At 37.8% G+C, this 26,768-nt stretch overlaps 1 protein-coding gene across 2 annotated transcripts in view; it reads right to left on the bottom strand.

The window, feature by feature from the left end:
* NUP62CL (nucleoporin 62 C-terminal like) overlaps positions 1 to 26,768 on the bottom strand; it is a 61,236-nt gene that overhangs the window by 25,643 nt on the left and 8,825 nt on the right. For both annotated transcript variants that reach the window (XM_084789243.1, XM_084789242.1), the window contains 5 exons: positions 12,194 to 12,297; positions 9,449 to 9,605; positions 2,981 to 3,131; positions 2,690 to 2,739; positions 2,419 to 2,553 (listed from right to left, as the gene is read on the bottom strand). In XM_084789243.1, coding sequence (XP_084645369.1) covers positions 2,419 to 2,553; positions 2,690 to 2,739; positions 2,981 to 3,131; positions 9,449 to 9,605; positions 12,194 to 12,248 — 548 coding nt within the window. In that variant the 5' untranslated portion in view covers positions 12,249 to 12,297. The remainder of the gene's footprint in view (positions 1 to 2,418; positions 2,554 to 2,689; positions 2,740 to 2,980; positions 3,132 to 9,448; positions 9,606 to 12,193; positions 12,298 to 26,768) is intronic.

Genomic DNA, 26,768 nt, shown 5'->3' with positions numbered 1-26,768 from the left:
CAAAGGCAAAGCCTCTGGCTAAATTTCTGATGAGTATTACAGTAAAGGAACCTTTTGGGGAAACAAAATATATACATAGGACATTTGGATAGATAGAAGATTAGTGTTTAGCAATATTCAATAACTGTTGAGATTTCTTCAATGATAGAGAACACATAAAATTTCATAGTAAACTTTACATAATATAGTATAGCAAGCAACAAAGGATTTTTTTTCCTCTTTCTTTTTTTGCTTTTTGAGAATTTTTTTTTCTGTGTGTAGCCCTGCTGTCCTGAAACTCTCCTTGTAGACCAGCTGGTCTCAAACGCCCAAAGATCTACCCGCCTCTGCCTCCCAAGTTCTAGGATTAAAGGCATGTACCACCATGCCTGGCTAACAAAGGATATTTTGAGAAATGAGCTTTACAACATTAAAATGTGGATACATCTAAGTTTACTACAAACTGATCAGTGGCCTAAACTCTCAAAAATTCCACTCAAACTACTTATGAGACAAACAGAGCAGGGAGCGGAGACAGAGAAAGGTTGATTGATTTACTCCACTTTATCAATATGCTTACAAGAATGAAAAGTGAGCAGACGATTTCTCAACCTTATTATCTATAAAATTAAAAGACTCAATTAGATTTCTTGGTTACTATCTTGCTTGCCTAAACTGTTGAGAATTCTGGTGAAAGTATTATTGCAATATGGATCTGACTACAAGAGAGCAATTGGAAAGCAATTAATGTTTCTAAGGTTCACCCATCACCACAATCTACAGTTAGTATATCCTAAAAATGTGTTTTAGAAACAAAACAAAAACGACGAAATACTGTTGGGCATGGTGGCACATTCCTGTAATCACAGCACTTGCAAAGTATAGGTAGGAATCCCAAGCTTTTCAGTTCAGCCTTCACTGTTACATAGTTTGTGCTAGATCAGTGAAAGCTTCTCCCCTCCCCCAAAAAAGGTGATAAAAATAGCCAGGCAGTGGTGGCGCACACCTTTAATCTCAGCACTCGGGAGGCAGAGACAGGTAGGTTCCTGTGAGTTCGAGGCCAGCCTGGACTACAAAGTTAGTCCAGGACAGCCAAGGCTACACAGAGAAACCCTGTATCGAAAACAACAACAACAACAACAACAACAACAACAACAACAACAACAACAACAAAATATAGTATGTGTCAGGCTTGGTGGTACATACCTACAATCCCAGCACTTAAGTGGTGGAAGCAGGTGGATCTCTGAGTTCAAGTACAACCTTGTCTATTTAGGGAGTACTAGGCCAGGTTGGTGTACATACAGAGTTGCAAGCTATACATGGATACATAGTCAGACTCTGTCTCAAACAAGGAAATGATGTGTGTGTGTGTGTGTGTGTGTGTGTGTGTGTGTGTGTATGTGTGTTTGTATTTCAAAGAAACAATAGAGCAAAAAAGAAGAGAAAAGAAGGAAAGAGGAAGAAAACAAAGACAGAAATATAGAAGTAGAAATAAAATGGAGGTCAGTATAGATTAGCTGTACTTATCTACATTTAAAATTCCCACAAAAACATTAACTTGCAAGCCTTATAAAAAAATAAGTTCAGTGGCAGAGCACTTGCAGAAGCTCAGCTGGGCACTGTGATATGTGACTGCAGTTCCTGCTACTCACAATGATAAGGTGACAGAATCGCTTTTACCCAGGAGTTTGACATAAAACTGGGCAAAACCGGTAAGAACCTGTCTTCAAACCCAAGGGAAAAAAATCCAAAACATAAAAAGCCCATCTCAATGCACTAACAAGCCATTGGCAACACGAGTCCAGATTAGTCTCAATTTAGATTATGTAGTATATTCACACAACATCTCTTAATGCTTTCTAAACAGGCCTGATTATCAAATCTCAGGTCCAGGAACAGAGTTACCATGGGAACGCTGACAATGAACAGATACAAGGTAAAGACTGAACAGTACACAAATGAAACATACCTAACCTGAAACACTGACAAAAAGCATTTCATTTTTGAAAACCATAGTTTATCCTCAAATTAACAGCCTGTCTTTGAAATATCAAATAATGTATGACTAAAATGACTGTGAATATTTAGGTTTAGATGTGTCACTATGAGGAGAACAGAAATATTCTACAATACTGTGATATCACACATAAGCTTCGTATTTCTAACTTAATAATACACTTGAAAAATATAAAAACTTTATAATAGACAAACATGAGCTTGATATTAATAACAGTGAATGAAATGCTGTGAAATAAAGCTGCCAGAATGATTTCTTCATTTCCAAGCATCAGTTAAAATTAAACATGGAACCGTCAAACAAGCTGATAAATAACAACTAGAAGAGCATGCCCTTTTCTACCAATATTTATTTTCTGCTTTATGAGTCAATTTCTCCCTCCTTCTGCCCAATTCTTCAATCTTTATTTAGTTACTTACATTAGGTGATACTCTTTGTCCACAGATGGCAGGTTAAAAGTCCCACTCTGTTCCTTCAAATAGTCCTCTACAGGAGTCAACATATGTTCCAGTTCCTTCTGCTGTGTCAGGATAAGATCCAGTTCTTGCTCCAGCCTGAATACAACAAGTCAGGAGAAGGGCTCAAGAAAGCAATTTTGGGTAACAAATTAAATGCCAATAAACAGTAAGGGGAAAAAAATGGAACAAAAGTATCTTGAATATTTCAACGAAAAGAAGTCAAAGTTCTAACCTGCTCTGGTCCATTTTCACTTTTTCCACTTTGTTATACAACAGAGTAATCTTTAAAGAGAAATAGGAACAACATGATGTTGATATTCAAATTTTCTCAAGATTTTAGAACAATATACATTTTCTCAAACATGGCTCAACTCCCAAACATTTCCTTCCTAATTCAGGAATGTTTTTAAGCTCCTCATCAATATTGAAACAAGCAACTAATCATAGAACCAAAGTGTACTCTCTTGTGTTTATCTGAAAATACTTGTACAATACAGGAAGATTAATGAGAATATCTTCCTACCTCATTAACAGTCTCAGTCAATGCCTGGTTCCAGGCATTGAATTGGCTGGCCTCATAGAGAAGCTGTTTTTCATGCTCTTGTAAGTCAAGGTTCCAGTTGTTGGCCATACTATCCAGAGGACCGTATGTCATCACAGGAGTAACTATTGAGCTAAAAACATGAAAAAGATGATCACATTTATTGAAATAATTTAAAATAAAAATACAGGAAGACTAGGGAAGAAAAGCTTGTGAGGAGATTCTCAAATCTGTTTTCCAACAAAATCATAACATGTAAAGATGATTTTAAAACATCCAGTTAAATTCTTTGAAAACTATCCTAAGGGAATAGAGCAAATTAATACTTCTTACTATGTCTACTAAATCAAAGTAAAAACAGTAAGGCCTGGACCACAGTCTGCTTCCCCTCTTCCTGCTATGTCAGCACAGCATGCTGGAAGCTCCAGAAATTAGTCATCTTAGTCAAAGTGTGCTTTTGAGTACCAATCACAAAAGATGGGCATCGCTTAGCTACAAGGAGCCCTCCATGGTACAGAACTCCAACTTCCCTGCCATCTGTATTTAAAAAGCTCACCATTGATGGTGTGATCAGGACAGTTAGGCCATACTCTGACTCTAGCATGGATAGCATCAGTGAAGCCCAATGGGAAGTAATAGGAAATACTTTCCTGGCAGATGCAGGTACATTCTAACTTCCTACTGGAGTACTAATAATGGGGACATATATGTACCTCTCTCAAAAGCAACAAGATTTAATAAGAGTAACTAAGGTAGGATTAATCATTAGACCTCTGCATTTGCTCTGGCATCACAGGGATCTAGTAGAGTATCTAATCTCTAAAGACTGAACACATCGAGACAAGTTCGGACTGGTAAGGACTCCCATTTCCCAACACTCTGGAACTCAACAAGACTCCATGGAAAGTTTAACCTCTACGCTGACTGGCCAAACCAAAAGTTGAGTCTGATCAAAGTAGGCCTATCCTCTTTTTCCCACAAGCTTTGTATCCATAAAGCACAGTAGAGGGCCAAGCTGCCATGTCAACAGAGTATCAGTAAGGCCAAAGATGGTTGTATGAGGTAGAGTGGTTGACATCCTGCATCCCCTGTAGTTGAAATTTTGCCTGACCCTATATCGATTAGGTACTGAATCAGTTCATCACTTGCATCTTCATCTGGTGCTCCTGGCCCCATCTGCAAGCTGGGCTTACATTTCTACAAGAGGAAGTGAAGTGGTGTGATGCAGTGTCCCACTCTCTTAGGGAATGAGTCAACAGAGCTAAACGTCCACACCACCTGTGTGCATTGAGGCAATATGACTCACACATCCATTTTGCTGGGGTGCTGAGAGCAAGATCCAGTCGGCGGCTAAACATGAATACACACGTACCCTCTGCACTATATCTCAACAAAGAGACTATCTAATAAAAAGAAAGAAGATATAAATAGGACCAAAACACTCCTAACATCATAGACAAACATCCATGACACAATAAAAACGATCCATATCAAGAACTAGGGAAATCACCACTTGAAAGAGAAAAGACTAGCAACACTGATAAAAACAGTAAGAGGTATCAGATTTGGAGAACTGTCTGAGAGGAAGTTTAAAGCAGCCACTAAAAACATCTGAAGAGGGCAATTTTTAATCCTCTTGGGAAAAAACCCAAAGAAATGGGGGTTATAAAACACAAATGGAAAATATACAACTGCAAAAGAAAATAACTGGAATAATAAGCCCACTTGAAAGGTTTGACACTAGAGTGGAGCTTGCAGAAAACAATCAGTGAACTTAATGGCAGATAATTAAAATGTACAGAACAACAAAGAGAAAAACACAGACAAATGGAAAAGGTCTCAAGGACATAGGAGGACAATCATAAACAGGATAAAAGTATATGTGAGAGAAGTTCCAGAAAAAGAGAATGAGCCTGGATAATTATTGGAAAGAAAAGGTTGCAAACGTCTATAATTTGGGAAAAAACATAAACATGCTGATTCAAAAAGTTAAACAACCCAGAATTGCATAACTTACAAAGATCCATGTTGTGAGGCAACTGTGATAGCCATTATATTATGAAAATGGCGCTACAAAAATCCATGGTAAGATACAGAGTAATTGCACTTCCGGAAGGCCAAGATTTTTTTTTTTTAAATCGTTGAAGCAACTAGACAGGGAAAAAAATGTGATTCAAAGAGAAGCTGGTTTCTCATCTGAAACTTAGAGGTTTGAGAGAAGTCGAACACTTTCAAAGTACTGAAAGGAGGAAAAGAAGTATTCCTCTTGACCTTCATATTTTCAGAAATGAAGAAATAAAGGTATCTATGCAAGTGAAACAATAAGGTAAAATATTGCTTACAAATCTACCCATGAAGACTCACTCTGCAGAAAGAAAATGAGAGGTCTTGTAATGTGCTTCAAAATGGCTGAAAAGAAGCAAAGCATTGTTCACTTTCAATGTGTTTTAGATTGTATTTGATGGTTGGAATGAAAAAACACAACCTTCTGTGGTGGTATGTTCAATGTACATAGAAGAGATACTTGAGACAGCAATACTTACAAGATCAAAGTAGGAAAAGTGAGTAATGAGTTTCTCTATTTGACCCAAAATTGTAAAAATGTCACTATGAATAGACTGTTTTAAGTTATACATGCTTACCTTAAAATCCACAGCAAGCAGTAAACATTTATTTGAAACAAAGTATTAAAAACACCATATACACAATAAGGGGAAACTCCTTGAAAATTTCTAGCAATAAGAGGAAGATTAAAAACAAGAAGAAACAGAATACAAATCAAAAGTAAAAATCAAATAACCAAACAGCAGGAGTCAAGCTCTGATAGTCAATATCTGCTTTACATATAAATGTGCTAACTATAGCAAATAAAAGACAGTGACTGACATTGTGGCTTTAAAGTGTACAACACTATATGGCCTACAAGAAATCACTCCAAAGATATGGATAGGGTAAAGGTAAAAGAATTTCTGAAGGTGTAAAGAAAAGATGATGTTCTATTATATAGGGTAGATTACAGAACAACAAAAATTACCATATTCAAAGTCAAGGGGAGTTACAGAATAGCTCCAAGGAGAGCTGCCAATCTAAATGTATATGCAACCAAACAATAAAGCCTCAAGATACAAGAGAAAATGATAGATACAGCATAGATCATGAAAACAGAAGATGGAACTATTTAGGGGGAAGGAAAGGACCACTAACAAGAAGTGTATGTGAGAAATAGGGGAGAGCAGCAGGGGTGCCAACGAAAGCAAATTATAATGTGTGTGTGTGTGTGTGTGTGTGTGTGTGTGTGTGTGTGTGTGTGTAAATGTTATAGTGATGCCCATTTCTTTGCGTGATAATCAAAAAGTAAATTTAAAAAACTACAAAGAGCACTAAAATATTCTCAATAGAAAAACTGATAGAGCTAAAGAGACAAAATAAGGCAAATTCAAATTATTAAGTAGAGAGCTTCAAAGAGCTACTCTCCACAATGGAAGGAACTAGACTGGACCAGGCAAAACTCCAGAATCTGAAAGTACAGTAACAGAATCTAACAGACATACATAGAACATTACACTCAGTAAAAGAAAACAGAATATTTAAGTTTCCATGGAACATTTTGCAAGATGGGCCATTTCATCACACATAAGAAAAGTCTGAATAAATATAAAATAGCTGAAATCACATGGAACATGTTCACTGACTATAACTAATTCAAAGAAGAAAAGAAAAAATCCCAGAACACTTGAAAATTAGACAACATGCTTCCAAATAATCCTTAGCTCAAAGTGAAATCAGAGCATAATGAAAGATGTGAGCCTCAGAAAAGCAGTGCAGAGGCTATTTATAGCACTAAATGCTGCCCTCAGAGGAAACTGCCTCAAATCAATAGTCTAAGATCATCCGTTAAGAAACTAGCAAAAGAAAATGAACCCAATATAATCAGGACGAAAGAATCAACAGTGGATAACAATGATCCTGAAAACAGGGAAGTTTTACAGAATAATCAATGAAGCAAAAGCTGGTACTTTAGAGAAATATCAATAAAATTCATATAAAAAAGACACAGGCCACCTATGTCAGAAATGAAACAAAAATATCTTTCCAATATAGAAAAGACAATAAGGCGGGACCACAAACAACTTTATGCTCATGAATTTTGGACTTGTTCCTTTAAAAAGCACACACTGCTGAAACTCATTAATGATGAACTAGACAGTCTGGCTGGTTCTGGATCCATTAAATAAGCTTATTTTTAATTTAAAGGATTCTGCATGAGATTTATCTGGGTGTAGAAGTTTTCATTAATGAAATATTTAATGAATCAGTACCAACTTTACAATTCCTTTGAGAAAACAAGAATAAGAATGCCTCCCAGAGCATTTTATAAGTTGTAAAGTTGGTCCTAATATATTAAATGTTAGTTGTGTTATCAAAACTTAAGAGAAAAAACCAAATCCACATGCATACATGCAAATACATAAATAAAAATGCAAAACTATATCAAATATGTATATAGCATAGCCAGCCAGAATAGAGATGACTATAAGGACACGGCAGGACAGGTACCCACGTGAGCTTACAGTAGGTGTGACAGCATGCCCAGGCCTGTGCAAGCCCAAGCCAGTCCAAACCACAACATGCAAACAGTACGTAGGCATGAAGTCCCACCCTTAGCCTAACTGCTCAGAGAGGGACAGTGAGCTTTTCTTCAAGAGTGTAGCTGAAGAGGAAGTCCATACATCCAATGAGGAAAATACGGTCAGGACAAATCTTGATGGGTGTAAAAAAAAAAAAAGAAAAAAAGAAAAAGAATAGAGGACACAAACTTGGGCTAGTAGGATTGGGCTGGATCTGGGAGAGGTTGGAAGAGAGGATGAATATGATCAAAACACAGTATAGTAAACTCTCAACGAACTGACAAAAAATTAAATATGCACAACGTCATTAGACATTAACATTCAAACAGCAATAAGATCACATCTGTAAGAAGCATAAAAAAGCCACAACCGAACAAGTAAATATGGACAATCTATGTAACTCAAACATTACTAGTAGGAACAGGGAATGGCATAGCCACTCTGGGAAAGTGTTTGTCACCTAAAAATAATAAATACACAAATGTCACACTGACAAGCACGTATATGCCTAGACCAGATACATAGGACTTAGGTTCACAAAAACACATGTACACACATGTTCATACCATAGTCGCAAACCTGGAAATCACATAGATGCCTATCAACACTTCCATGCTTAGACAAACCACATTATATCCAGCAGGGAATACCACTCAGAAAAAAACTATTGGGTGGAACTTGCGGAATTATGCCAAATGAAAACAAAAGGCCAATTCTTAGAGGATACATATGTATCATCTGTAGAGCATTTTAAAAATATTGTAAATATGAAAATGAAGAACAGATTAATTACTGCCCAGAGTTAAGGAAAGAAGGAGAGGTGTGCTCATTATAGGGCACCCAGAGGAATCCTTGTGGTGACAGAACTTTTCTGTATATCTTTAAAAATTATTTTTAATATTTGCTTTTACTTTTTATGGGTTTTTTGTTTTGTTTTTCAAGATGGGGTTTCTCTGTGTAGCCTTGGCTGTCCTAGACTTGCTTTGTAGATCAGGCTGGCCTCGAACTCACAGAGATCCGCCTGCCTCTGCCTCCTAAGTGTTGGGATTAAAGGCATGCACCACGACATCAGGCTTATTTTTATTTTTGATGTGTGTATATCTGTGTGAGTGTGTGCACATGTATACAGGTGCCCATCGGAAGAGGGTGTTAGAACCCCTGGAGCTGGAGTTCTGGGTTATTCTGAGCAGCTTGACATGGATGCTGAGGTCCAAACTCCAGTCCTGTGGAATAGCACTGAGAGCTCTATCGAGTACTCTTGCTCTTGTGCTCACTCTGCCAAGATTTCACTTGACTGCATCAATGTCAATATTCTAGCTTGTTCTATACTATAGTAATGCAAGATGCTGTCATTGTAGGAACTGTACAAAGGAAACACAGGATGTTTCATGTAATATGCAAGTTTATGTAAGTTCTAGTGTTTGACTGCTTGAATGATCTATCATGGCACACACATTCCAAAGTGCATGACTATTAAAGGATTGCCTGATCTCGATGTGTCCCAGTCTTCTATAAAACAGGACCCCCAGATAGTATCTATTTTATAGGATAATTGTGAGCATTAAATGATGTGGTGTTCTTAAAGTATTGTCATCTTGCTAAACATACAGAATCACACATAAATTATAGCTCTTAGTAGTACAAGTAACGACTGCATTACAACAGTCTCACAGAAGCCTGTTGACTGTTCTCCTTCCAGAGCTACATTTTTAAAAAGCCTTCCCTGTTCCCTCAACTGATTTATAAAATACTAGTCTAAAGCTACTCATGCAATTATGCCTAGAAGGTAATAAAACAAAAGACAAAGAATAGACAAGCTTACTTTACACTCATAGTAACAGGTAGAGAAGCCACATTAAGTAAACCATTGTTATTAATCCAAGGTACTTCTGGAGGCTTGAAATACATGTTGAAGCAACTTGTAGTTGTGGTGGTGGTGTTGGTGGTAACTGTGGTAGTGGTGGTCGTTGATGTTGTGGCTAGAAAATAAAATAGATAGTATTGGTAAGAATCTACAGTGTTAGTAAGACACAGGAAACTTACCTCACTCAAGATTTTCTTTTTAACAAATGGGGAATCCCTTGTTAATGAGAATTTGAAATCAAAGCCATGGATTTGAACTCAACACTTTTGCAATATGAAGTGACATACTGCACACCAGGCATCTAAATTAGCCTTAGTGCTGAAAATTAAAACTCCTGGAGCGACTCATTGAAATACAAAACATAACTTAACCCACTCTGTAACTATTAAGGGAATTCAATCACTTTTCAAATCTCTTCCCATAAATATTGAAACTCCAGACCCAGATGGCCTCACTGGTAAGTTCCACTAAACTTTCAATGAAAAAATAGTTGCAACACACACAAAACCTCTGTACATATTTTGCATAATAACATGACTCTATCTGAGAACTTAGTACAAACAACATGACTAAATCAACAGGCTGGTATGTACTATATCTCAATATATCTTGTAAAAGTGCCTTACCATTTTGAAAAGCTATGTTCTTTTTAAAAATTTTATTTTATTAATTTATTCAGATTACATCTCAATTGTTATCCTATCACTTGTACCCTCCCATTCCTCCCTCCCTCCTGCTTTCACCCTGAAAAGCTATGTTCTTGTCAGTAGGGGAGAGTGCCTATCTCTCTACATCTTAGCTAACACTGAGCATGCATGTTTGACAACCTGGTAAGCAAAAGTCTCTCAAAGTTTTATTTACATATCAAACCTCTTTTATAACTTTTTTGTTGTTATATCCTGTCTACAATGCCTTGTCCTCTTATGGATTAAATCTAAATAATCTTAAACAGTTTAAGTCCTATGTTTTCTATTCTGTTGCTGTTTTCTAGTCATAATTTTCATAACTTCAATAGCATTATTGATCCTCACTATATGCCAAACATATAAAGAACAATGCAAGGAAATTATGGCTGCTGGGGATTAGGAATCTATTGTTTTCCTCTTTTTGATCTTCTGTAGTTTTAGACATTCTTGGCAATTAAATGGTTCTTATGTAACGTGAAATTTGTAATGAAATATTACTTGTACTCAATGGTTAGCCTATCTTCCCCAATTAGCAATATGTTCAGGGTAATGGCTGTACTATATAACCAGAGAACTCATGGTGCCTGCTAAAATATAGTGACTAGTCTAAGAGAGCCTGGTCTACTCCATTGCTGTTGAGGGAACAGACTTAGGAGCCCCTGCTTTTTCCAGGTAACTATGTCTGTTGCTCCTGGTTGATAGTACATTCAGCTAGCAATGAGTGTGTGAACCACAGGAAGCTGCCCCATCTGTCAGCGGCTGGTGAGAGGACCCGACACAGAAAGCACAAGCTAGCTAGAACAGATCAGAACCGCATTCTCAAAAACTGAGTGACATAGAAGACGTACCTGTCAACCTAAATAAACATAAAGGAATCTCGAATCTTATTCAAATGCTATGAGGACTCCTTTGTAACCTTTTTTTTTCTGTATAGTATTCTTAATTTATTTTCCATGCTATCTTTAAAGGCATAAACTAGTTCTGGTACATTTGAGTAGCAATGATATTTCAGTTAGTACCAAAAGAAGTAATGAATTTCAGACTTTTAGTAGATAAAATATAAAGAGCATAATCTGGGAATGTTCATAAGAAGACACTATAGCAAGGCTCCAACACTTGTCATCCTTTTTGTGTTTGTCATAAACACAATAAGGATTTCTTCCATTCTGGTGTACTTAGAAAGCTTCCTTTCTTATTCCGTTTGTGTTTGTTTGTTTGTTTGAGACAGGGTCTTCCTGTGTAGCCCTGGCTATCCTGGACTTGCTTTGTACACCAGGCTGGCCTCGAACTCACAGCAATCTGCCTGCCTCTGCCTCCAGGGTGCTGGGATTCCACACCAGGCCCATTTTTATTCTTAATAGTTATCTCAAAACACCATAGTGCTAATGAAGTAGATGTTAAATGCATCCTTTTAAGTCATATTTTCTGTGGTTGTTTGAATGAGAGTAGCCTCCATAGGCTCCTATATGACTGAATACTTGGTTCTCAGTTAGTGGAATAGTTTGAGAACAGTCAGAGGTGTGGCCTAGTTGGAGGAGGTGTGTCACTGGGGGTGGGCTTTGAGGTTTCAAAAGCCAATGCCATTCTTGGTTAGCTCACTCTCTCTGTCCTTTGGCTGTGAATCAGATGGAAGCTCCCAGCTGCTGCTCCAGGGCCATGCTTGCTGTCATCATGTTCCCTGTCATGATGGTCATGGACTCTCACCTTATAAAACTCTAAGCAAACCCCAATAGACTCTTTTTTTTTCTATAAACTGCCTTGGGCATAGTGTCTTACCACATTGATTTGAAGGTAACTAAGACATTAACTGGGATAATAGTAAAAAATAAATAAAACTTCACAGCTAAAGCCACAATAATGAGCTTCATGCAAAGCTACTACTGACATCAACAGTCATACATTATTTAAAACAGCGATTATTTATAAGATGCAGGAGATCTATAGCTTCTATTGGGAAACTGAGTTAAGTGGGCTCATGGGAAAGAACAGTAATTTCCTTAAAATGAGTAAAACTTACATGCAAGTCCCTGGGAATCCATGAAGGCAGGAACATTTGGCTTTGAAGGAAACATAGTGCTTGAAGTTTCACTGATGGTCACAGCAGTAGATAGTAGATGCAACCTACAAATCAGAGTAACAAGCAAAATATAGTGACTGGAAAGAAGTCTCCAATGGTAAAACACCAGTACGAGATTCATCTACACAGGGAAATAAAAACAAATGAGATGTCCTAAATTAAAAAGGAATAGTAAACGCCTCGTTTTAAAAATCTTCTGTACTGCCTTCGAAGTGCCTTCTAGCAACCTCAGCTCAAACAGTAAACAGATGAGAAACACCCGCTTCCTGGAACTCCTGTGAAAATATTCGAAACTGGTGAAAGTGGCTTTTTTTTTCTATTGGAAATTATCCTAAGGGTATACAGTGAATGAAGAAACATTTCTTCCAGACCATCTGTTAGAAGTCAGTGATCTCACAGTGATGGTCTAAATATGGCATATGAGCCATAACTCACTGCCTCCTTCCATCTTCTTCCTTGCCTTTGTCCAAGTAACACTCCAGATAAGAGTGGCTTAGAAGACTGGTGCCCTCTGGCCCTGGCTCTGAATCAAGGAAGACAAGCTTTCCATGAGAAAGCCAGCAGCCAGCATTCTCAGCACACCAACACGGATGCGAAGGGCAAAATTCCTGGTGAGTACAGCCAAAGCTTCCGGGACTTGTTTCTTTTAGCCAGTTACCATTCACAGGAGAGAATCCCCATGACACAGAGGCCTCCAAAGAGTAGGTTGGATTCTGATTCCCTCGCCTGACCTCATTTCAAGCTCTGTTCCCCATGTGAAGACGCTCTCAAGATCAGTGGTTGTTACCACTGCCCAGTACCCAATGTCCTAGCTCAAAGAAAGATTTTGCCCCAGAGCTAATAGCTGCTGCTCCTAAGAACAGAGAGATCCCAAACCCTTCCCACAAATAAATGACTTTATGTAAAACAGAACATGAAGTTGTTCCAGCTGAAGGATTCCCTCTAAGAAGATGAAGATTTGGTAGTGAGCAATTAAATGGTGACACATAGCTTTATGATAACAACAAGTTAGGCTTCCAGTCCTCTAGTCTACAGTGATAACAAGGATGAATTAAGCACTGATCTATGCTGTATTATGAACAAATCTGGGAACTAGTAAGCTAAATGAAGGGGAAAAAAGACACAAAAGACAATGTGTTGCCTGATTTCAATTATATGAAGTGACCAGGATAGGCAAAGCCATAGAAAGTGTAGTAGTGGTTGCCAGGGCTGCGGGATGGAGGGGGAGGTGTTTAATGGAGGGTGACTGCTAACTGGTTACAGGGTTTCTTTTAGGCGTAATGAAAATGTTCTCAAGTTTCATGCTGGTGATGGTTGTGTACTCTGTGGCTATATTAAAAACCACTGAATTGTACAATTTCTAAGAGTGAATTGCAAGATGTGAATTATATGTCAATTATACTGTTATTAAAAAACACATTATCATCTCCGGAGATGGAAAAAAACCAGCATTTGACAAAAATGCAATGCCCTTTCATGATAAAAACACTCAACAAACCAGAAAGATATGGGAACATCCTCAACTCTTCCTAGTGATTTTTAATAGCACGAAATAGCAAGGTTATTTATTCTGCCATATGTTGTAAATACTCTCCTACCTCCGTTTGTCAATGGCTTTTAATTTTGTTATTATTCTATAAGTTGCCAAATCTTTCCATCAAATTTTCCCTTTATGGTCTAGTCTAGGTCTCAATACCACATTTAAAAAAGCCTTTCCTCTTAAACAAAAGAAAAAAAGTGTTGAACCTAATTGTTAAGAGAAAACTACAAATTGTCCTTACATCGAGAGCAATTTCACGTAACAGATGACATGAACTCAAAAACTACTAGTGTACTCAATTAAAGACATCAAGAAACGATAAAACAAGAAGCCTCATGGATTTCTAATTAGAGTGTAAAGTGGCATGGCTTTTGTGGAAAAGAGGTGGTCAGCGTTTTAAATATTACAAATGCATCTATCATTTGAGATAGAAATGCTTCATGAAATTTATCTATAAACAACGCACTTTACCACAAAACTACCTAGAATCGACTAATTAATTGTACCCTTAAAGTGCTGAGGGGTTTTTTGTTTGTTTATTGTTGTTTTGTTTTGTTTTATTTGGTTTGGTTTTTCAACACAGAATTTCTGTGTAGCCTTGGCTTGTCTCAGGTCTCACTCTAGAAACCAGGCTGGCTTTGAACTCAGAGATCTGCCTGCCACTGCCTCTGCTTACTAGGATTAAAGGCATGTGCCACCACTGTCCAGGCTAATTTTTAATGCATATTTTACCACACTAAATATGTAAGATGTTCTTGTGTACTTGTGAAATCACCTAAAATAATATCCAAGCTCCAAATGGTAGGGTGAGACACTTGGTAAAAGGACAGAATGGAGTCCTGTAATCTCTACACAGGTGCCACGGCACACAAATACACACAATAAATAAATAAATGTTATAAAATGATACCCATTACTTTACATTACTGTTTGTATTGGCATAAGAGAAAACTAATATATCAATCACCAAAGGAGTAGATATACAAATTCTCGTACATCCAGATCATGGAATACTATGATGATATGAAAAATAGGCTAAAGCATCTCTCAGTGGTGTAAAATGAACTCAAAAGGTTTTAAACGAGTATAGTATAACATTTACAAATTGAAAACGCGAGGTGTGCGCTAGGATATAGGATATATTATCTATGTCTGAAAAAAGATGGAAGATTGAAGCTTCTGGTGTGGCTCAGTGCCACAAGATGATGCAATCCTGAGAACCGGAGTTCTGACCCTGGAAGCCTGGGAGAGAATGGACTAAAAAAAAAAAAAACTCCATGTATGCTATGCCATGTGTGCCAACCCCATCTCTCTCTCCCTCCCCCCACCTCTCTCTCCCTCCCCCATCTCTCTCTCTCTCTTCTCTCTCTCTCTCTCTCTCTCTCTCTCTCTCTCTCTCTCTCTCTCTCTCACACACACACACACACACACACACACACACACACACACACACACATGCACACACATACAAATAACAACTATGATAATCATAATTTCTAAAGGTGGAAGGCTAAGAACACAATTTTTTTGTCACTGAAAAGCTCTGGAAGGAAGAACATTGTGACTGCGGTTAGCTGGGTATAGGAAACGAAGAGGGGTGCAGCACACAGGGGTATAGCACATCTATCTGTAGTATTTATAGCTTTATTTCGAAGCCATTTGCCTATATTATTTACAAATTAGAAATAAGTACATGTTCTTGTAGCCAGTGTGGAAAACATTACTTACATACTTTCATATTCACCTACGCCTTTAAAATATTTATGTACTCTATTTTCTACCATTAAATTGTGCAATATTTCTTATGATTAATATTTTAGGCAAACAACAGTTAGCCAGCTATTACAAGTCATTTATTCAGTTTTTCTACCCTCTCCCCCTAAGGATTTGAAATGCCACCTTCATGCACATAGGTTTGTTTCTGTGCCTTAAAATATTTCACTGATTATTTTTCTTCCTGTGCCTCTTACATAATAGAAGCTCAATAATTACAGCCATGGAATTATTTATTTTTACATTACATACCATTTTAAACTTATAGGCAGAGCATCAACTTATGCATTTTGATATATCTTTCTAAAAGCACTCCATCATTATTTGCCTTACAAAACATTAGGGATGGCAGGTCCCATGCATTTATTCCTCCATTTGAATTTTAGAATCTTTTCAAGTCCTATGCTCCTTTCCTTCTCCCTAAAGAACGACCACGGATTCACCAGACTTGCATTACATTCATAGATTAATTTGGTGGTAAATTTCATTTTTATATCACTGAGTCTGTGAATACAGTGGTCCTATTCATTATTTAGTGTATCTTTTACATGTCTCAGTAAAACTTTGTAGCGTACTCTATCTAAATCATGCGTATTTTCAAAAGTTTATTCCTGGGCATTTCATAATTTTGGTTTAAATTGTTAATGGCCTTTTCTCAGCTATATTTCCCAACAACTATTGCCTAAGCATAATGAAGCTATTGATTTTATATTATTTATTTTGTAAATGGCTGTATTCCTGAAACTTCTTCACTATCTCTAATTAAATTTCTCCTTGATTTATGCCTATATTTTTGAAATCCTGATCATTTATCTCCAATACTGGCATAATTTCAGTGCCTGCCCTTAAATCACATACCCAGAGATAACTAAGGAAGCAAACACCATTTAATATGACTTACTTTTATGTTAAATGAATCTTACTCTAAAATAGGAAAGGATTTAACACACAAAACCTTCTTTTCCGCAACTATAACTAGAGCAGGATTTCTTAACTTGGCACTATTGATATTTTGGGTCTGGTTATATTTTGCTAAGGAAGACTGTCCTGTACACCAGAGGACATTTACTGAGCTCTCCTCAATACATGCCACTCCTGGCTATATACTCAAAGGACTTTATGTCCTACAAGAGAGTCACCTGCATGTCCATGTTCACTGCTGCTCTAGTCAAAAGCTAGGAAACTGAATTAATTTGGATATCCATTTTCTTAGCTAGGGTTTCTATGGCTGTGAAGAGACAGCATGGCCATGGCAACTCTTATAAAGGAAGACGTTTAATTGGTGCTGGCTTTACAGTTGAGAGGTTTATTCCACTGTCATGGCGGGAAGCATGGCTGCAGCAGGCAGACATGGTGCTGGAGAAAGAGCTGAGAGTTCTCTATCTGGTTCGGTAGGCAGCAAGAGGAGAGAATGACACTGAGCCTGGCTTGAGCATCTGAAACCCTCAAAGCCTGCCCCCAGTGAACATTGCCACCAACAAGGCCACACCTACTCCAACAAGGTGGCACTTCCTAATAGTGCCACTCCCTATGAGGCTATGGGGGCCAATTCCATTCAAACAACCACCTCCATCAAGTGATGAGTGGATAATGAAATGTAGTATACAAAATGGAATTTGACTTGGACATGAAACATAAATATGAATTTTGCAGAGAAATAGATAGACTGGAAAATTATACTAAGTGAGGTCACCCAGTCCCAGAAGGACAAATGCTGCACGTTCTCTCTTACAGGTGGATCAGAGCTCTGCATTGCTTCATGTGTTAAACTTGAAACACAAGTTGAACTCAGGAAATTAGAAAGTGGCCAATTGTAAGGGATACATTCATGGAGAGGGGAAAGTAAAATACAGGCAAAAATGCAAGTAGAGGGAGGGAATACTGGGAGTGGAAAGGCTCAATTGGGGAAAATGGAGGGAACATGCGGGGAACCAGGGGGCTGTGGGAGGGTTACTCATTTGCCATATGTATGTAGGCTTAGTGGAACATAAAAAGAAGAGTTATAAAATTGGGAGGTGTCATGTTGGAGGGGTCTGGGGAGAGGTGAAAGGGAGAAATAGTGAGTAGATATATGATCAAAATACAATATATATATATATATATATATATATATATATATATATATAATTTTTAAAGCCTCTGCATAAAACAGCCTAGAGATAAGAGTCCCTGGGGGAGGGGATACTGTTGTTTAGCTAAACTGACATAGCACCACACTGCCCTCTAAATATTTGTTTATACCCATAGACAAATGCCACACTCAGCCTTAGTCGGCGAAGCTTCTCTTTCCAGTGAACATCAGTAAACACAGAGTCTCATGGCTGCACAAGCTTCTTAGACTAAGTGACAGATGAATGCTCACTCAGCCTGAAACAAGACATTTAAACCATCCCTAGTAAGGCTCAGGGAAGACTGCAGAAGTGGAGACAGAACAGAAAATGTAAGAGCCAGAAAACAAAGAAAATGGCTGCCCAGTGATGTCTTTTGTGGTATCAAGACACAGCCGCTGCAATCATGAATGCTGAGCAGCTGTGGATGCCTGCACTGAGTGCTACACAAGTGTCAGCAATGGATAGGGGAGGCACTCAAAGAGACTCTGACCCTCATGGCAAGGCTATTTGTTCCTGGGAGATCCAGGCAGGGGAGGAGCCACTGCCTCTAATTGTGTACCCACTGGTAACCCCAGCAGGTTCCAGGTAACAGCTCTAATACAACGGCAACACAGGTAAGTCCTGATTGAACTAAATGGATCACAAAACCAGCCATGGATCTAAAAGAGGAACTAGTAGAAAGGAGGAAGGTTTGGTTATAATAGGCAGGAGATAAGGACGAGTGGGGAGAGAGAGTAATGAGAATGTATTCTATACATGTATGAAATTGTCAAAGAACAAACTAACTCAACTGTAAAGACTTTAAAGCAATATAGGAAAGACAAAATCAAAATTTAAAACCCAAATAGCAATGAGAAAGGCTGAGGGCAGGGAAAAAAACAGAAAGGGGAAAGCAGGATGAATGAAAGGAAAGTGTGGTGACTCACACCTGTGATCCCAGCACCCGGGAGATGGAGACAGGACGATCAAGAGTTCAAGGCTTGTCTCAGCTACATAGTGAACTCGAGGCCAGCCTTGCATACATGAGGCAGTCTTAAAAAAAAAAAAAGAAAAGAAAAGAAAAAGAAAAAAAAATGAATCTAAAGCAAAACCACAGCTGATGAAATAAAAAAGCAACCCCAGGCCAGGTACACACCTTTAATCCTAGCACTGTAGCTGGGGATGTACAAATTCCACTGCAGCCTGGCCTACAAACCAAGACCCTATCTCAAAAAAGCAAATACTAATAAAAAGTGGATGCCTAAATATCAGATTTAGGCCATAATATAACAATAATTACAGAATTATGTTAAGTGATCTATGTATACCCATTAAAAAGAGAGCTTGAGAAGGATTTAAAAGTCATGAACGGCCATGTCTATAATGTGTATAAAAATTCATTTAAAAAACAATTACATCGGCAGGCTAAGAATAAAAACATGAAAAGATCAATGGACAGAAAGATTCAATGTAGCATGATTAGATAAGTAAATCTTAAAGTAAAGGAAATCACCATAGGTAGAAGGGAAGTTTACATACTATTTAAGGGCCAGTCCTCTAAGGCATCTAGCAGTCCTGTCATTGCACCAAATAATGGAGCTTCAAAACACACCAAACAGAAAATGATATGGAAAGAGAAAATGTCCTACATGGATACTTTAGCACCTCTCTCTTACCAGTTCATAAAACTAGTCAGAATATTAGCAAAGATACAAAAGAACTCAAAACAAAATAAACAAACACCATGAGCCATCAATATCTAATTGATATCCATAAAACACTTTGCCCCAAAATGGAATACACTCTTTTCAATTGCAAAGGTGGAAACAATAACAATATAGATTATATTCAGGGCAACAAAACAAACTTCAACAAATTTTGAAGACTTAAAACACACACACACACACACACACACACACACACACACACACACACACACACAGAGACACAGTGTGTTCTCCAATTGCAATCAAACTAGGCCTATAAGTCATGAAACTAGAAAGGAAACCATAAAAAGGGTAAGATGATTTTATTGGGGAGGAAGAGGTTAGAGGAATACATATAACAGGAAAGTAGAAAAGGGGCCTTTGGGAGGCGGAAGTGAGCCATGGGGGCAGGGTGAGGGGGGCAGGACAGCAGGAAAGGGCAGAAAAAGAAAAGGGCAGAAAAGAAGAAGAAGAAGAAGAAGAAGAAGAAGAAGAAGAAGAAGAAGAAGAAGAAGAAGAAGAAGAAGAAGAAGAAGAAGAAGAAAGTATGTTTGGAAAATGCTATAATGAAACTCAGTACTTTGCATGCTAATTTTTAAAAGTAATAAAATTTAAAACTAAAAGAAATCAATAACAAAAAGATAACAAAAATTTCCAAACATTTGGAGAGCAAGCACACTTTAAATAATTGGTGGTTCCATGAGGAAGAAATTAAAAATGTGCTGAATTGAATAAATTAAAACGCACCCTACGAAAATCTAGGAGAAACAAAGCAGCCTGGCAGACACATTTGTGTTGTAAAATGTGGACATTGAAAGACAAGAAAAACATAATCAATAGTATAAGCTTCCAACTGAAGAAACGTCAAAACAAACCCAAGGCAAGCAGGAGAAAACACAGGGCAGAAATCAATGGCATGAAACACAAAAACGACAGAAGAAAAAAAAATTAGTGATATAAACTTTTGATTCTTAAAATGCATCAATAAAATTTAAAGAAAAAGGCCTGGAGATCTCCTCAGTGGTCCAAGTGCTTGTTGCACAGGCCTAATGACTTGTGGGTCCCCAGAACCCGTGTAAAAGCCAAATGTATGGTGTGTGTCTGTAATTCTAGTACTCCTAAGTGAGATGGGACAGGGAGAATTGACCAGAAGCTTGCAGGCTAGCTAGAATAGCATATGCAGCCTTGCCTCAAAACAGGGTAGAAATAAGGACACTTCAAGCTGTACTGTGACTTCTGAACATACACTATAGCACACAAAAACGTGTAACACGTACATATCATACACACACATATATACACACACACATACAAACAAATAAATAAAAAATTTTAAACATCCAATTGAAAATCACTTCTGTCCTTTGTAAACTCACATTGTGCATTAACATCCAAGTTCCTATACAAAAGGACCCACGTAAAAATATGTAGCTTTTTTTTTCTGGCTGAAGATAGGCATCCACAGACAAGATATAGAGACGAGATATTAGCATTGGAAAAGATATTCAACATCATTAGCCATAGGGGAAATTGCAAATTAAAGCCGCAGTATGGTATCATTATCTACAAGGGAATAAGATTTAAAAAGAAAGATAACAGCAAATGATAGCGACAATGCAGAGACACTGGATCACACACATATTGTTGGTGAGTACGCAAAATGGCACAGTCAACCTGGAAACAGTTTGGCAGTTTCCTATAAACCTGAATATGCAACTACCATATGACCCAGCACTTACATTCCTGGGCATTTATCCCAGGCGTATTTTTGAAAAACATACAAAAAATATCCATAGACGCTTTATTTGTAATAGCAAAAAGGTGATGTTATCATTTGAAATGCATCTCCCCAAACTTATACATTAGAAAATTAATATCTAATGCAAACCAAGAGATGGTCCCTTAAATATGTCATTAGATCTGTCTTTATGAGTGGCTGAATTCATTTTTTTTTCCGTAGGAAAAGGTCAATTAGGACAAGATGAGCTTAGCCCAATATTGTACCTTTTGTCCTAGGAAACACAGCATGAAAACCTTTGCCAGATACAGGGCTCTAGATTTCTCACTTTTCATATTTGAAGAGAAAGCATTCATTTTAAATGATGCAATCACAAATACTGTGTTACAATGAACAAACAGTTAAACTGCAATGCATCTTCATGATGGAATAGTATGCAGCAATGAAAAGAAACAAAGACTTGATATACACAATAATCAGGGATATCTTTTAGTGAGTAAAAAAAAGTCATTCCATGAAGATTATATACTATGTAATTTAGTGGATATAATTTTGCATATTGCCAATATAACCATTTTGAAATGGCAATTATTAATGCAGAACAGATTGATGATTACTAGGCTTACTGAGTGGGGGCAGGAAAAAGTAGATGCCTTTATAAAAAGGTATACTGAGGAAGATATCCTCGTGATGGGGATAGATATTTACAAGCTGGAATCCCATATATGGTATGCAAGATGCCATTTCTAGATATGATATTTTGGCAAGAATATACCACAATGTTTTCATGGGGCTAAGAGTAGTTTAGAAGCAGGTGTGTGGGTATACACCTGTAATTTCAACATTTAGGAGGCAGAGGCAGGGGTTTTGTTGCCATCTCAATGCCAATCTAGTTTAAATAGGGAGTTTTGGGTCAGTCTAGCAAGGGCTGCATAGCAAAATCTTTTCTCAAAAAAGGTGGTTCATAAAATGCCACGTTTGGCAGAGAGCAGGTCTTCACGTTTGCTTCCTGCAGTTTATTAAACAAGACAAGGTTTAGTTTTAGAAAGAAGATCACAGATATAATTTCTAGAAACTTTGAATGTATATTATCTCATGATCTATGGCAAAGTGCTTCAGTATTTACATTACCCCTGGGAAAGGGGGGACTTTACTATAATGGGGTCAAGGAGAACTGCATGGAGAATACCCCAGCAATCGTCAGGTCATCAAGGTACTGCTGAATGATACAGAGCCAACTGCATTTACCTAGATGACAGTGAATGAGTGTCTCCCCCAAATCCATTCAGGCATAGAGGCCTATGCCTTTAAAAGGCTGAGGCAGAAGAATTACCATGAGTCCCAGGCCAGCCAGCCAGAGATGTTGCCTCAAAAAAAGGAAAAAAAAAAAAATAAGGAAGTGGTTAATTCTGAAATGCAAGGGGGAAGAATCAAAATCATTATAATGATTTTAACGTTTTCTCTCTAGAGGGTCACTGGCTAAGCAGCTCCATTTCAGCCTGAGATATGCCTGCCTAAAACTCAGCATCCTCCTTTGGCTCAGAGTAAATGCAGGAGACACACAGACTGGAATTCAGTGTTCTCCCTGCCTCGTATTTGAGAGGATGTCAATTTCTAAGACTCCCTTGGGAATGAGTGGCTCAATTCCAAATTCTGGAGTTAAATGTGCCATATTCTTCAGTAACTCCATCAATGTGCTAACCTTAAAGTCTGTTTCCATAACCCTCAGAGAACCACAAGCTGTTTTGCTCTCATCCTATGGTTCAACTAACGTAGGACTTGATACCGCTGGAGGCCCAATTCTGCCCTCTATGTAGGTGGGTGCAAGGTGGTGGAAAATGACTCGGAAAGTGTATCAAAATGAGAACCAGCCATAGTAAGAGTAAAGCCTGGAGTTGAAGTGGTGAATGTTGTCACTGCAGAGCCAAAGTGAACCTACCTGGATGGGGTACCTACTCCTCCTACTCCTGACTCCAGACCCTAAAAGGAATGAAAAAATGGCAGAAAAAACGAGAGACCTCAATGAGAGATCTAAGTGAATATTTTGCATGGAAGTCAAAATGGAATTGTTTCTTCTTACTCCCCACTCCTATAAAAGCAATTTTGAAATACTGAATGACACATCTTTAAAAATATAAAGCAATGTTTTTTTTTTCCAGAAAAAGACAATCATTCAGATATGGGTATCAGGCAGATGTGGCATTATTATTTATGAATAGAAGGGGAAATTATGAGCAGATATGTGCCTTATCAGCTGGAAACTCAATGATGGCTGGAGGACAATTTGACATGATAGATGAAGGCCAGAGCCTTGTCAAATCAGCAGAGACTTGATAGAACTTTTATACCTGGACAGCTTCTATGGGAGGGCAAAAAACAGTAGGAAGACAGCTCCAAAAGCGGGTACATAGATATACACAGAAAGTCTGAGTCAAATTTGCTTTCATGATGTGAAAACTTCAAGCAAAGCTCATAACATGAAGTTGTTAAGAAACAGGCCAGGAGTGGTGGCACACACCTTTAATCCCAGCACTTGGGGAGGCAGAGGTAAGTGACTTTGAGGACAGCCTGGTCTCCAGAGTGACTTCCAGGACTTTCAGAGTTATACAGAGAAACCCTGTCTTGAAAAATAAAACACAAACAAAGAAACAAACAAACACAGACTCAGGGCCTAAGGAATTTGCCCATGATAGCATTTCACAGCAAGGTCTTCACTTCCTAAGTTACACAGGTTTTTAAAGCCCCCAAAGACTAACTCATATAAAATAAAATCAGAGAACATCCAAGGCAATTGTCTTTAGGACGTAAAATGAGAGAGCACTCTTCCAATGAAGTGGAGACAACACAGTAAGCAGAAGAAAGCACATGAAAATCTGTATTGAATGTCCCAAAGAGCCCAAGTGTCCACAAAACAAATGAAAGTAGAAAAAAATAACATGGAAACTATTCAAGAAATGGATGTTAGCATTAAAAGAAAGAATATTTGAGTCAGAGATCTAGCCTAGCATTGCACACTGCCCTAAGTTTGATCCCCAGCCCTAAAAACATTTCAAAAGATGGATTTAAATAATAGCTGCAAGTAACTGAAGAGAATATAAAGTCAGTGAACTGGACAAGAAAGATGGCAAATGATTGTCAGAACACAGGGTGATTGGAAACTAGAGAGATAGTAAAAGAGAGGGAAAAGGAGGCACACACACTTCTGTACAGGGGACATACAGGGAATATAGAAGGGAAAAACCATGATGGCACAGACGATATTCATGGTGTTAGTAACCGAGTCAACTAGAATCAAAGAAAAGTGATTCCTCAGATTCAAAAGGCCAATAAGTACAAGCAGGCAATCTTCCTCCAAGACACACACACACACACACACACACACACACCCTGAAATGCTAGAAAATCAAGTTTATTCTGAAATTTAATAGAGAGAAAAATGACTTATCTAATATGCAACAACAACCAGCATGACAGCAGGTGATTCATTATCAAGAATAAACGTTGAAAGACAATACATAAAGCATCTCAAAGTGCTATGGGAAGATCATTGTGAATTTATAATCCTATCTCAGTCAAGTAAGAGTGGGATGTGCCTAAAAATCTGCTTTTATACAATAGCTATAAAAGGTAATTTTAAGTAACCAGGTTTAAAAATACTTCATTGAAAGCAAGAGTGCCATTATTTTACATGCCACTGAGAAAGGACAAAAAGAAAAAAAAAAAAAGACACCAACCTGTCATACTTTTAGTCACTTAACTTTTTACTTTTTCTAAAAGCTCTTTTCATGGATTTGTATCAAATGTGTGGGCACTAAGTAAAAAGTCGGGCATGGTAGCACATGCCTGCAGTCTCAGAAATCTGATGTTAGGGGCAGGATGCTCACAAGTTCAACGGCAGCCTAGGCTACACAGTGAGGCCTTGCTTCAAACAAAAGAAAGAAGAGAGGTAGAGAGTAAGGAAGAGAGGAAAGAAGAGGGAAAGTGAGAAGGCGAGGAGAGGAAAGAAAATGAGGGAAACAAAAAGAAAAAAAAATGTAAGTAACCACACATAATTCAATTTTCACCTCAAATTCCCTGGTACTCTGTCCCAAGCAGCACTGTTGAAGACATTAATTCTTTTACATCCTCCCTCTTTTCTCCTCCTCCTCCTTTCCCTTCCCACCTCATTTTGAGGCAGGGTCTCACTGTGGAGCCCAGGCTGGCTTTGAACTTGAAATCCTCCTATCCTTGTCTCCTTAGTGTTGGAGTGCCATGTACATACCATGTGCAGCTGAAGCAGCATTTCTCCTCCTCCTCTTTTTTTTAACAGAATGTTACATGTTTTTATTAGACACAATAGTTATGAAAAGCAAAGTTTATATAAAATATTAAACAGATTTTAAAGACTTGTCTATAAAAGCCATTTATGCATGTGTACATGCACACAGACACATGCACTCAAAGTATTTTCCATCATAAATATTATACATCTATACAAGTATGCTGTTTAAATTTTATATTTTTCCAAAATGAGAGATAATTTAAAAAAACAAACAAAAAATGAATGGAAAGGTAAACTAAATAGTCATTGCATTTAAACTATTACAAACCCATTCTTTAGAGAATGAAGTGATTTTGTTCAAATATCAAAATTAAAGTTTCAGTATTAGGTCCTTATTGTTATTCTTTCATTTTGATAACAATTTAAAACCAAATGTTCTTCTTACCAGTAACAGGTAAGTGAAACCACACTGTGGATTGAATAAGCTGAGCACACAGAGCAGAGGAGCAGAAAACCATATATGATCATCTAGTTATCAAAACCGAGACAAAACTCCACCCAGTTCCCACACTTAAGCCCCAAACTTCTGGGTAGACTAAAATGGCAGCAAACTCCATGAAATTGAGGGATTTATATGCATGTTGACAGACATCTTAAAACAGTTTTCCCCCAACTAGAAACAGCCTTTCTGTACAGAAAAAAAAAAGTCTGGAAATCATTTTGCTATATACTCTTAACCAGCTTTGCAGATATATCAACTAGCCTTGCTTTGTCCCCCCATTTTATTACCCTGATAATTAATCCGTTCAACATATGCTTCCCTCACTTCCCACACCCGCTGTCTCCCAGGAGTCAAAAGCCATCCCAGCATCTCAGGGATTTTCACCCCAGCTGCCCATCATGCAAATTTTGATCCTAGAGATTTTCACATCACCTGTGTGCATAAGGAAGCTTATGCCATCAAGACTGCCACCTGGACAGCAGACGCTCTCAACTGCTCTCCAAATGTGAGGTTAAACTGTGAAGCAGTACATCTTAAAATGGAGTATTACAAACGTGGGTTTGAGAGTAGGACAGCAACTCTACCGTCATCTGTACTTCCTACACCTTTTAAAGTACGATCTCCATTTGGTGATTTCAAGTAGGATAAATCTGTCTCAGAAGGCACAAAGCAGGAGGTGCAAGGAGCAGAGTAAGACCACTTGGTACTGGATTTCATTTGCTATCTCCTGGGGCTCAGGAGCTACGCTGCTATAAATTATATTAGAAATTTCATAGCATGTAATTATATATTTTTATGTTTATAGGTCCTACTTAGCATCATAAAATTCAGATATCTATGATAAAATTACAAAAATTGATAGAAGAACTCAAATGTTGTCAATCCTGATGTCGATAACAGAATTT

Source organism: Acomys minous, assembly GCF_964271855.1.
Source record: "Acomys minous genome assembly, chromosome: 7".
Lineage (NCBI taxonomy): Eukaryota > Metazoa > Chordata > Mammalia > Rodentia > Muridae > Acomys > Acomys minous.
Note: the sequence above shows the minus strand (reverse complement) of the source record. Positions and strands in the feature narration are given on the sequence as shown.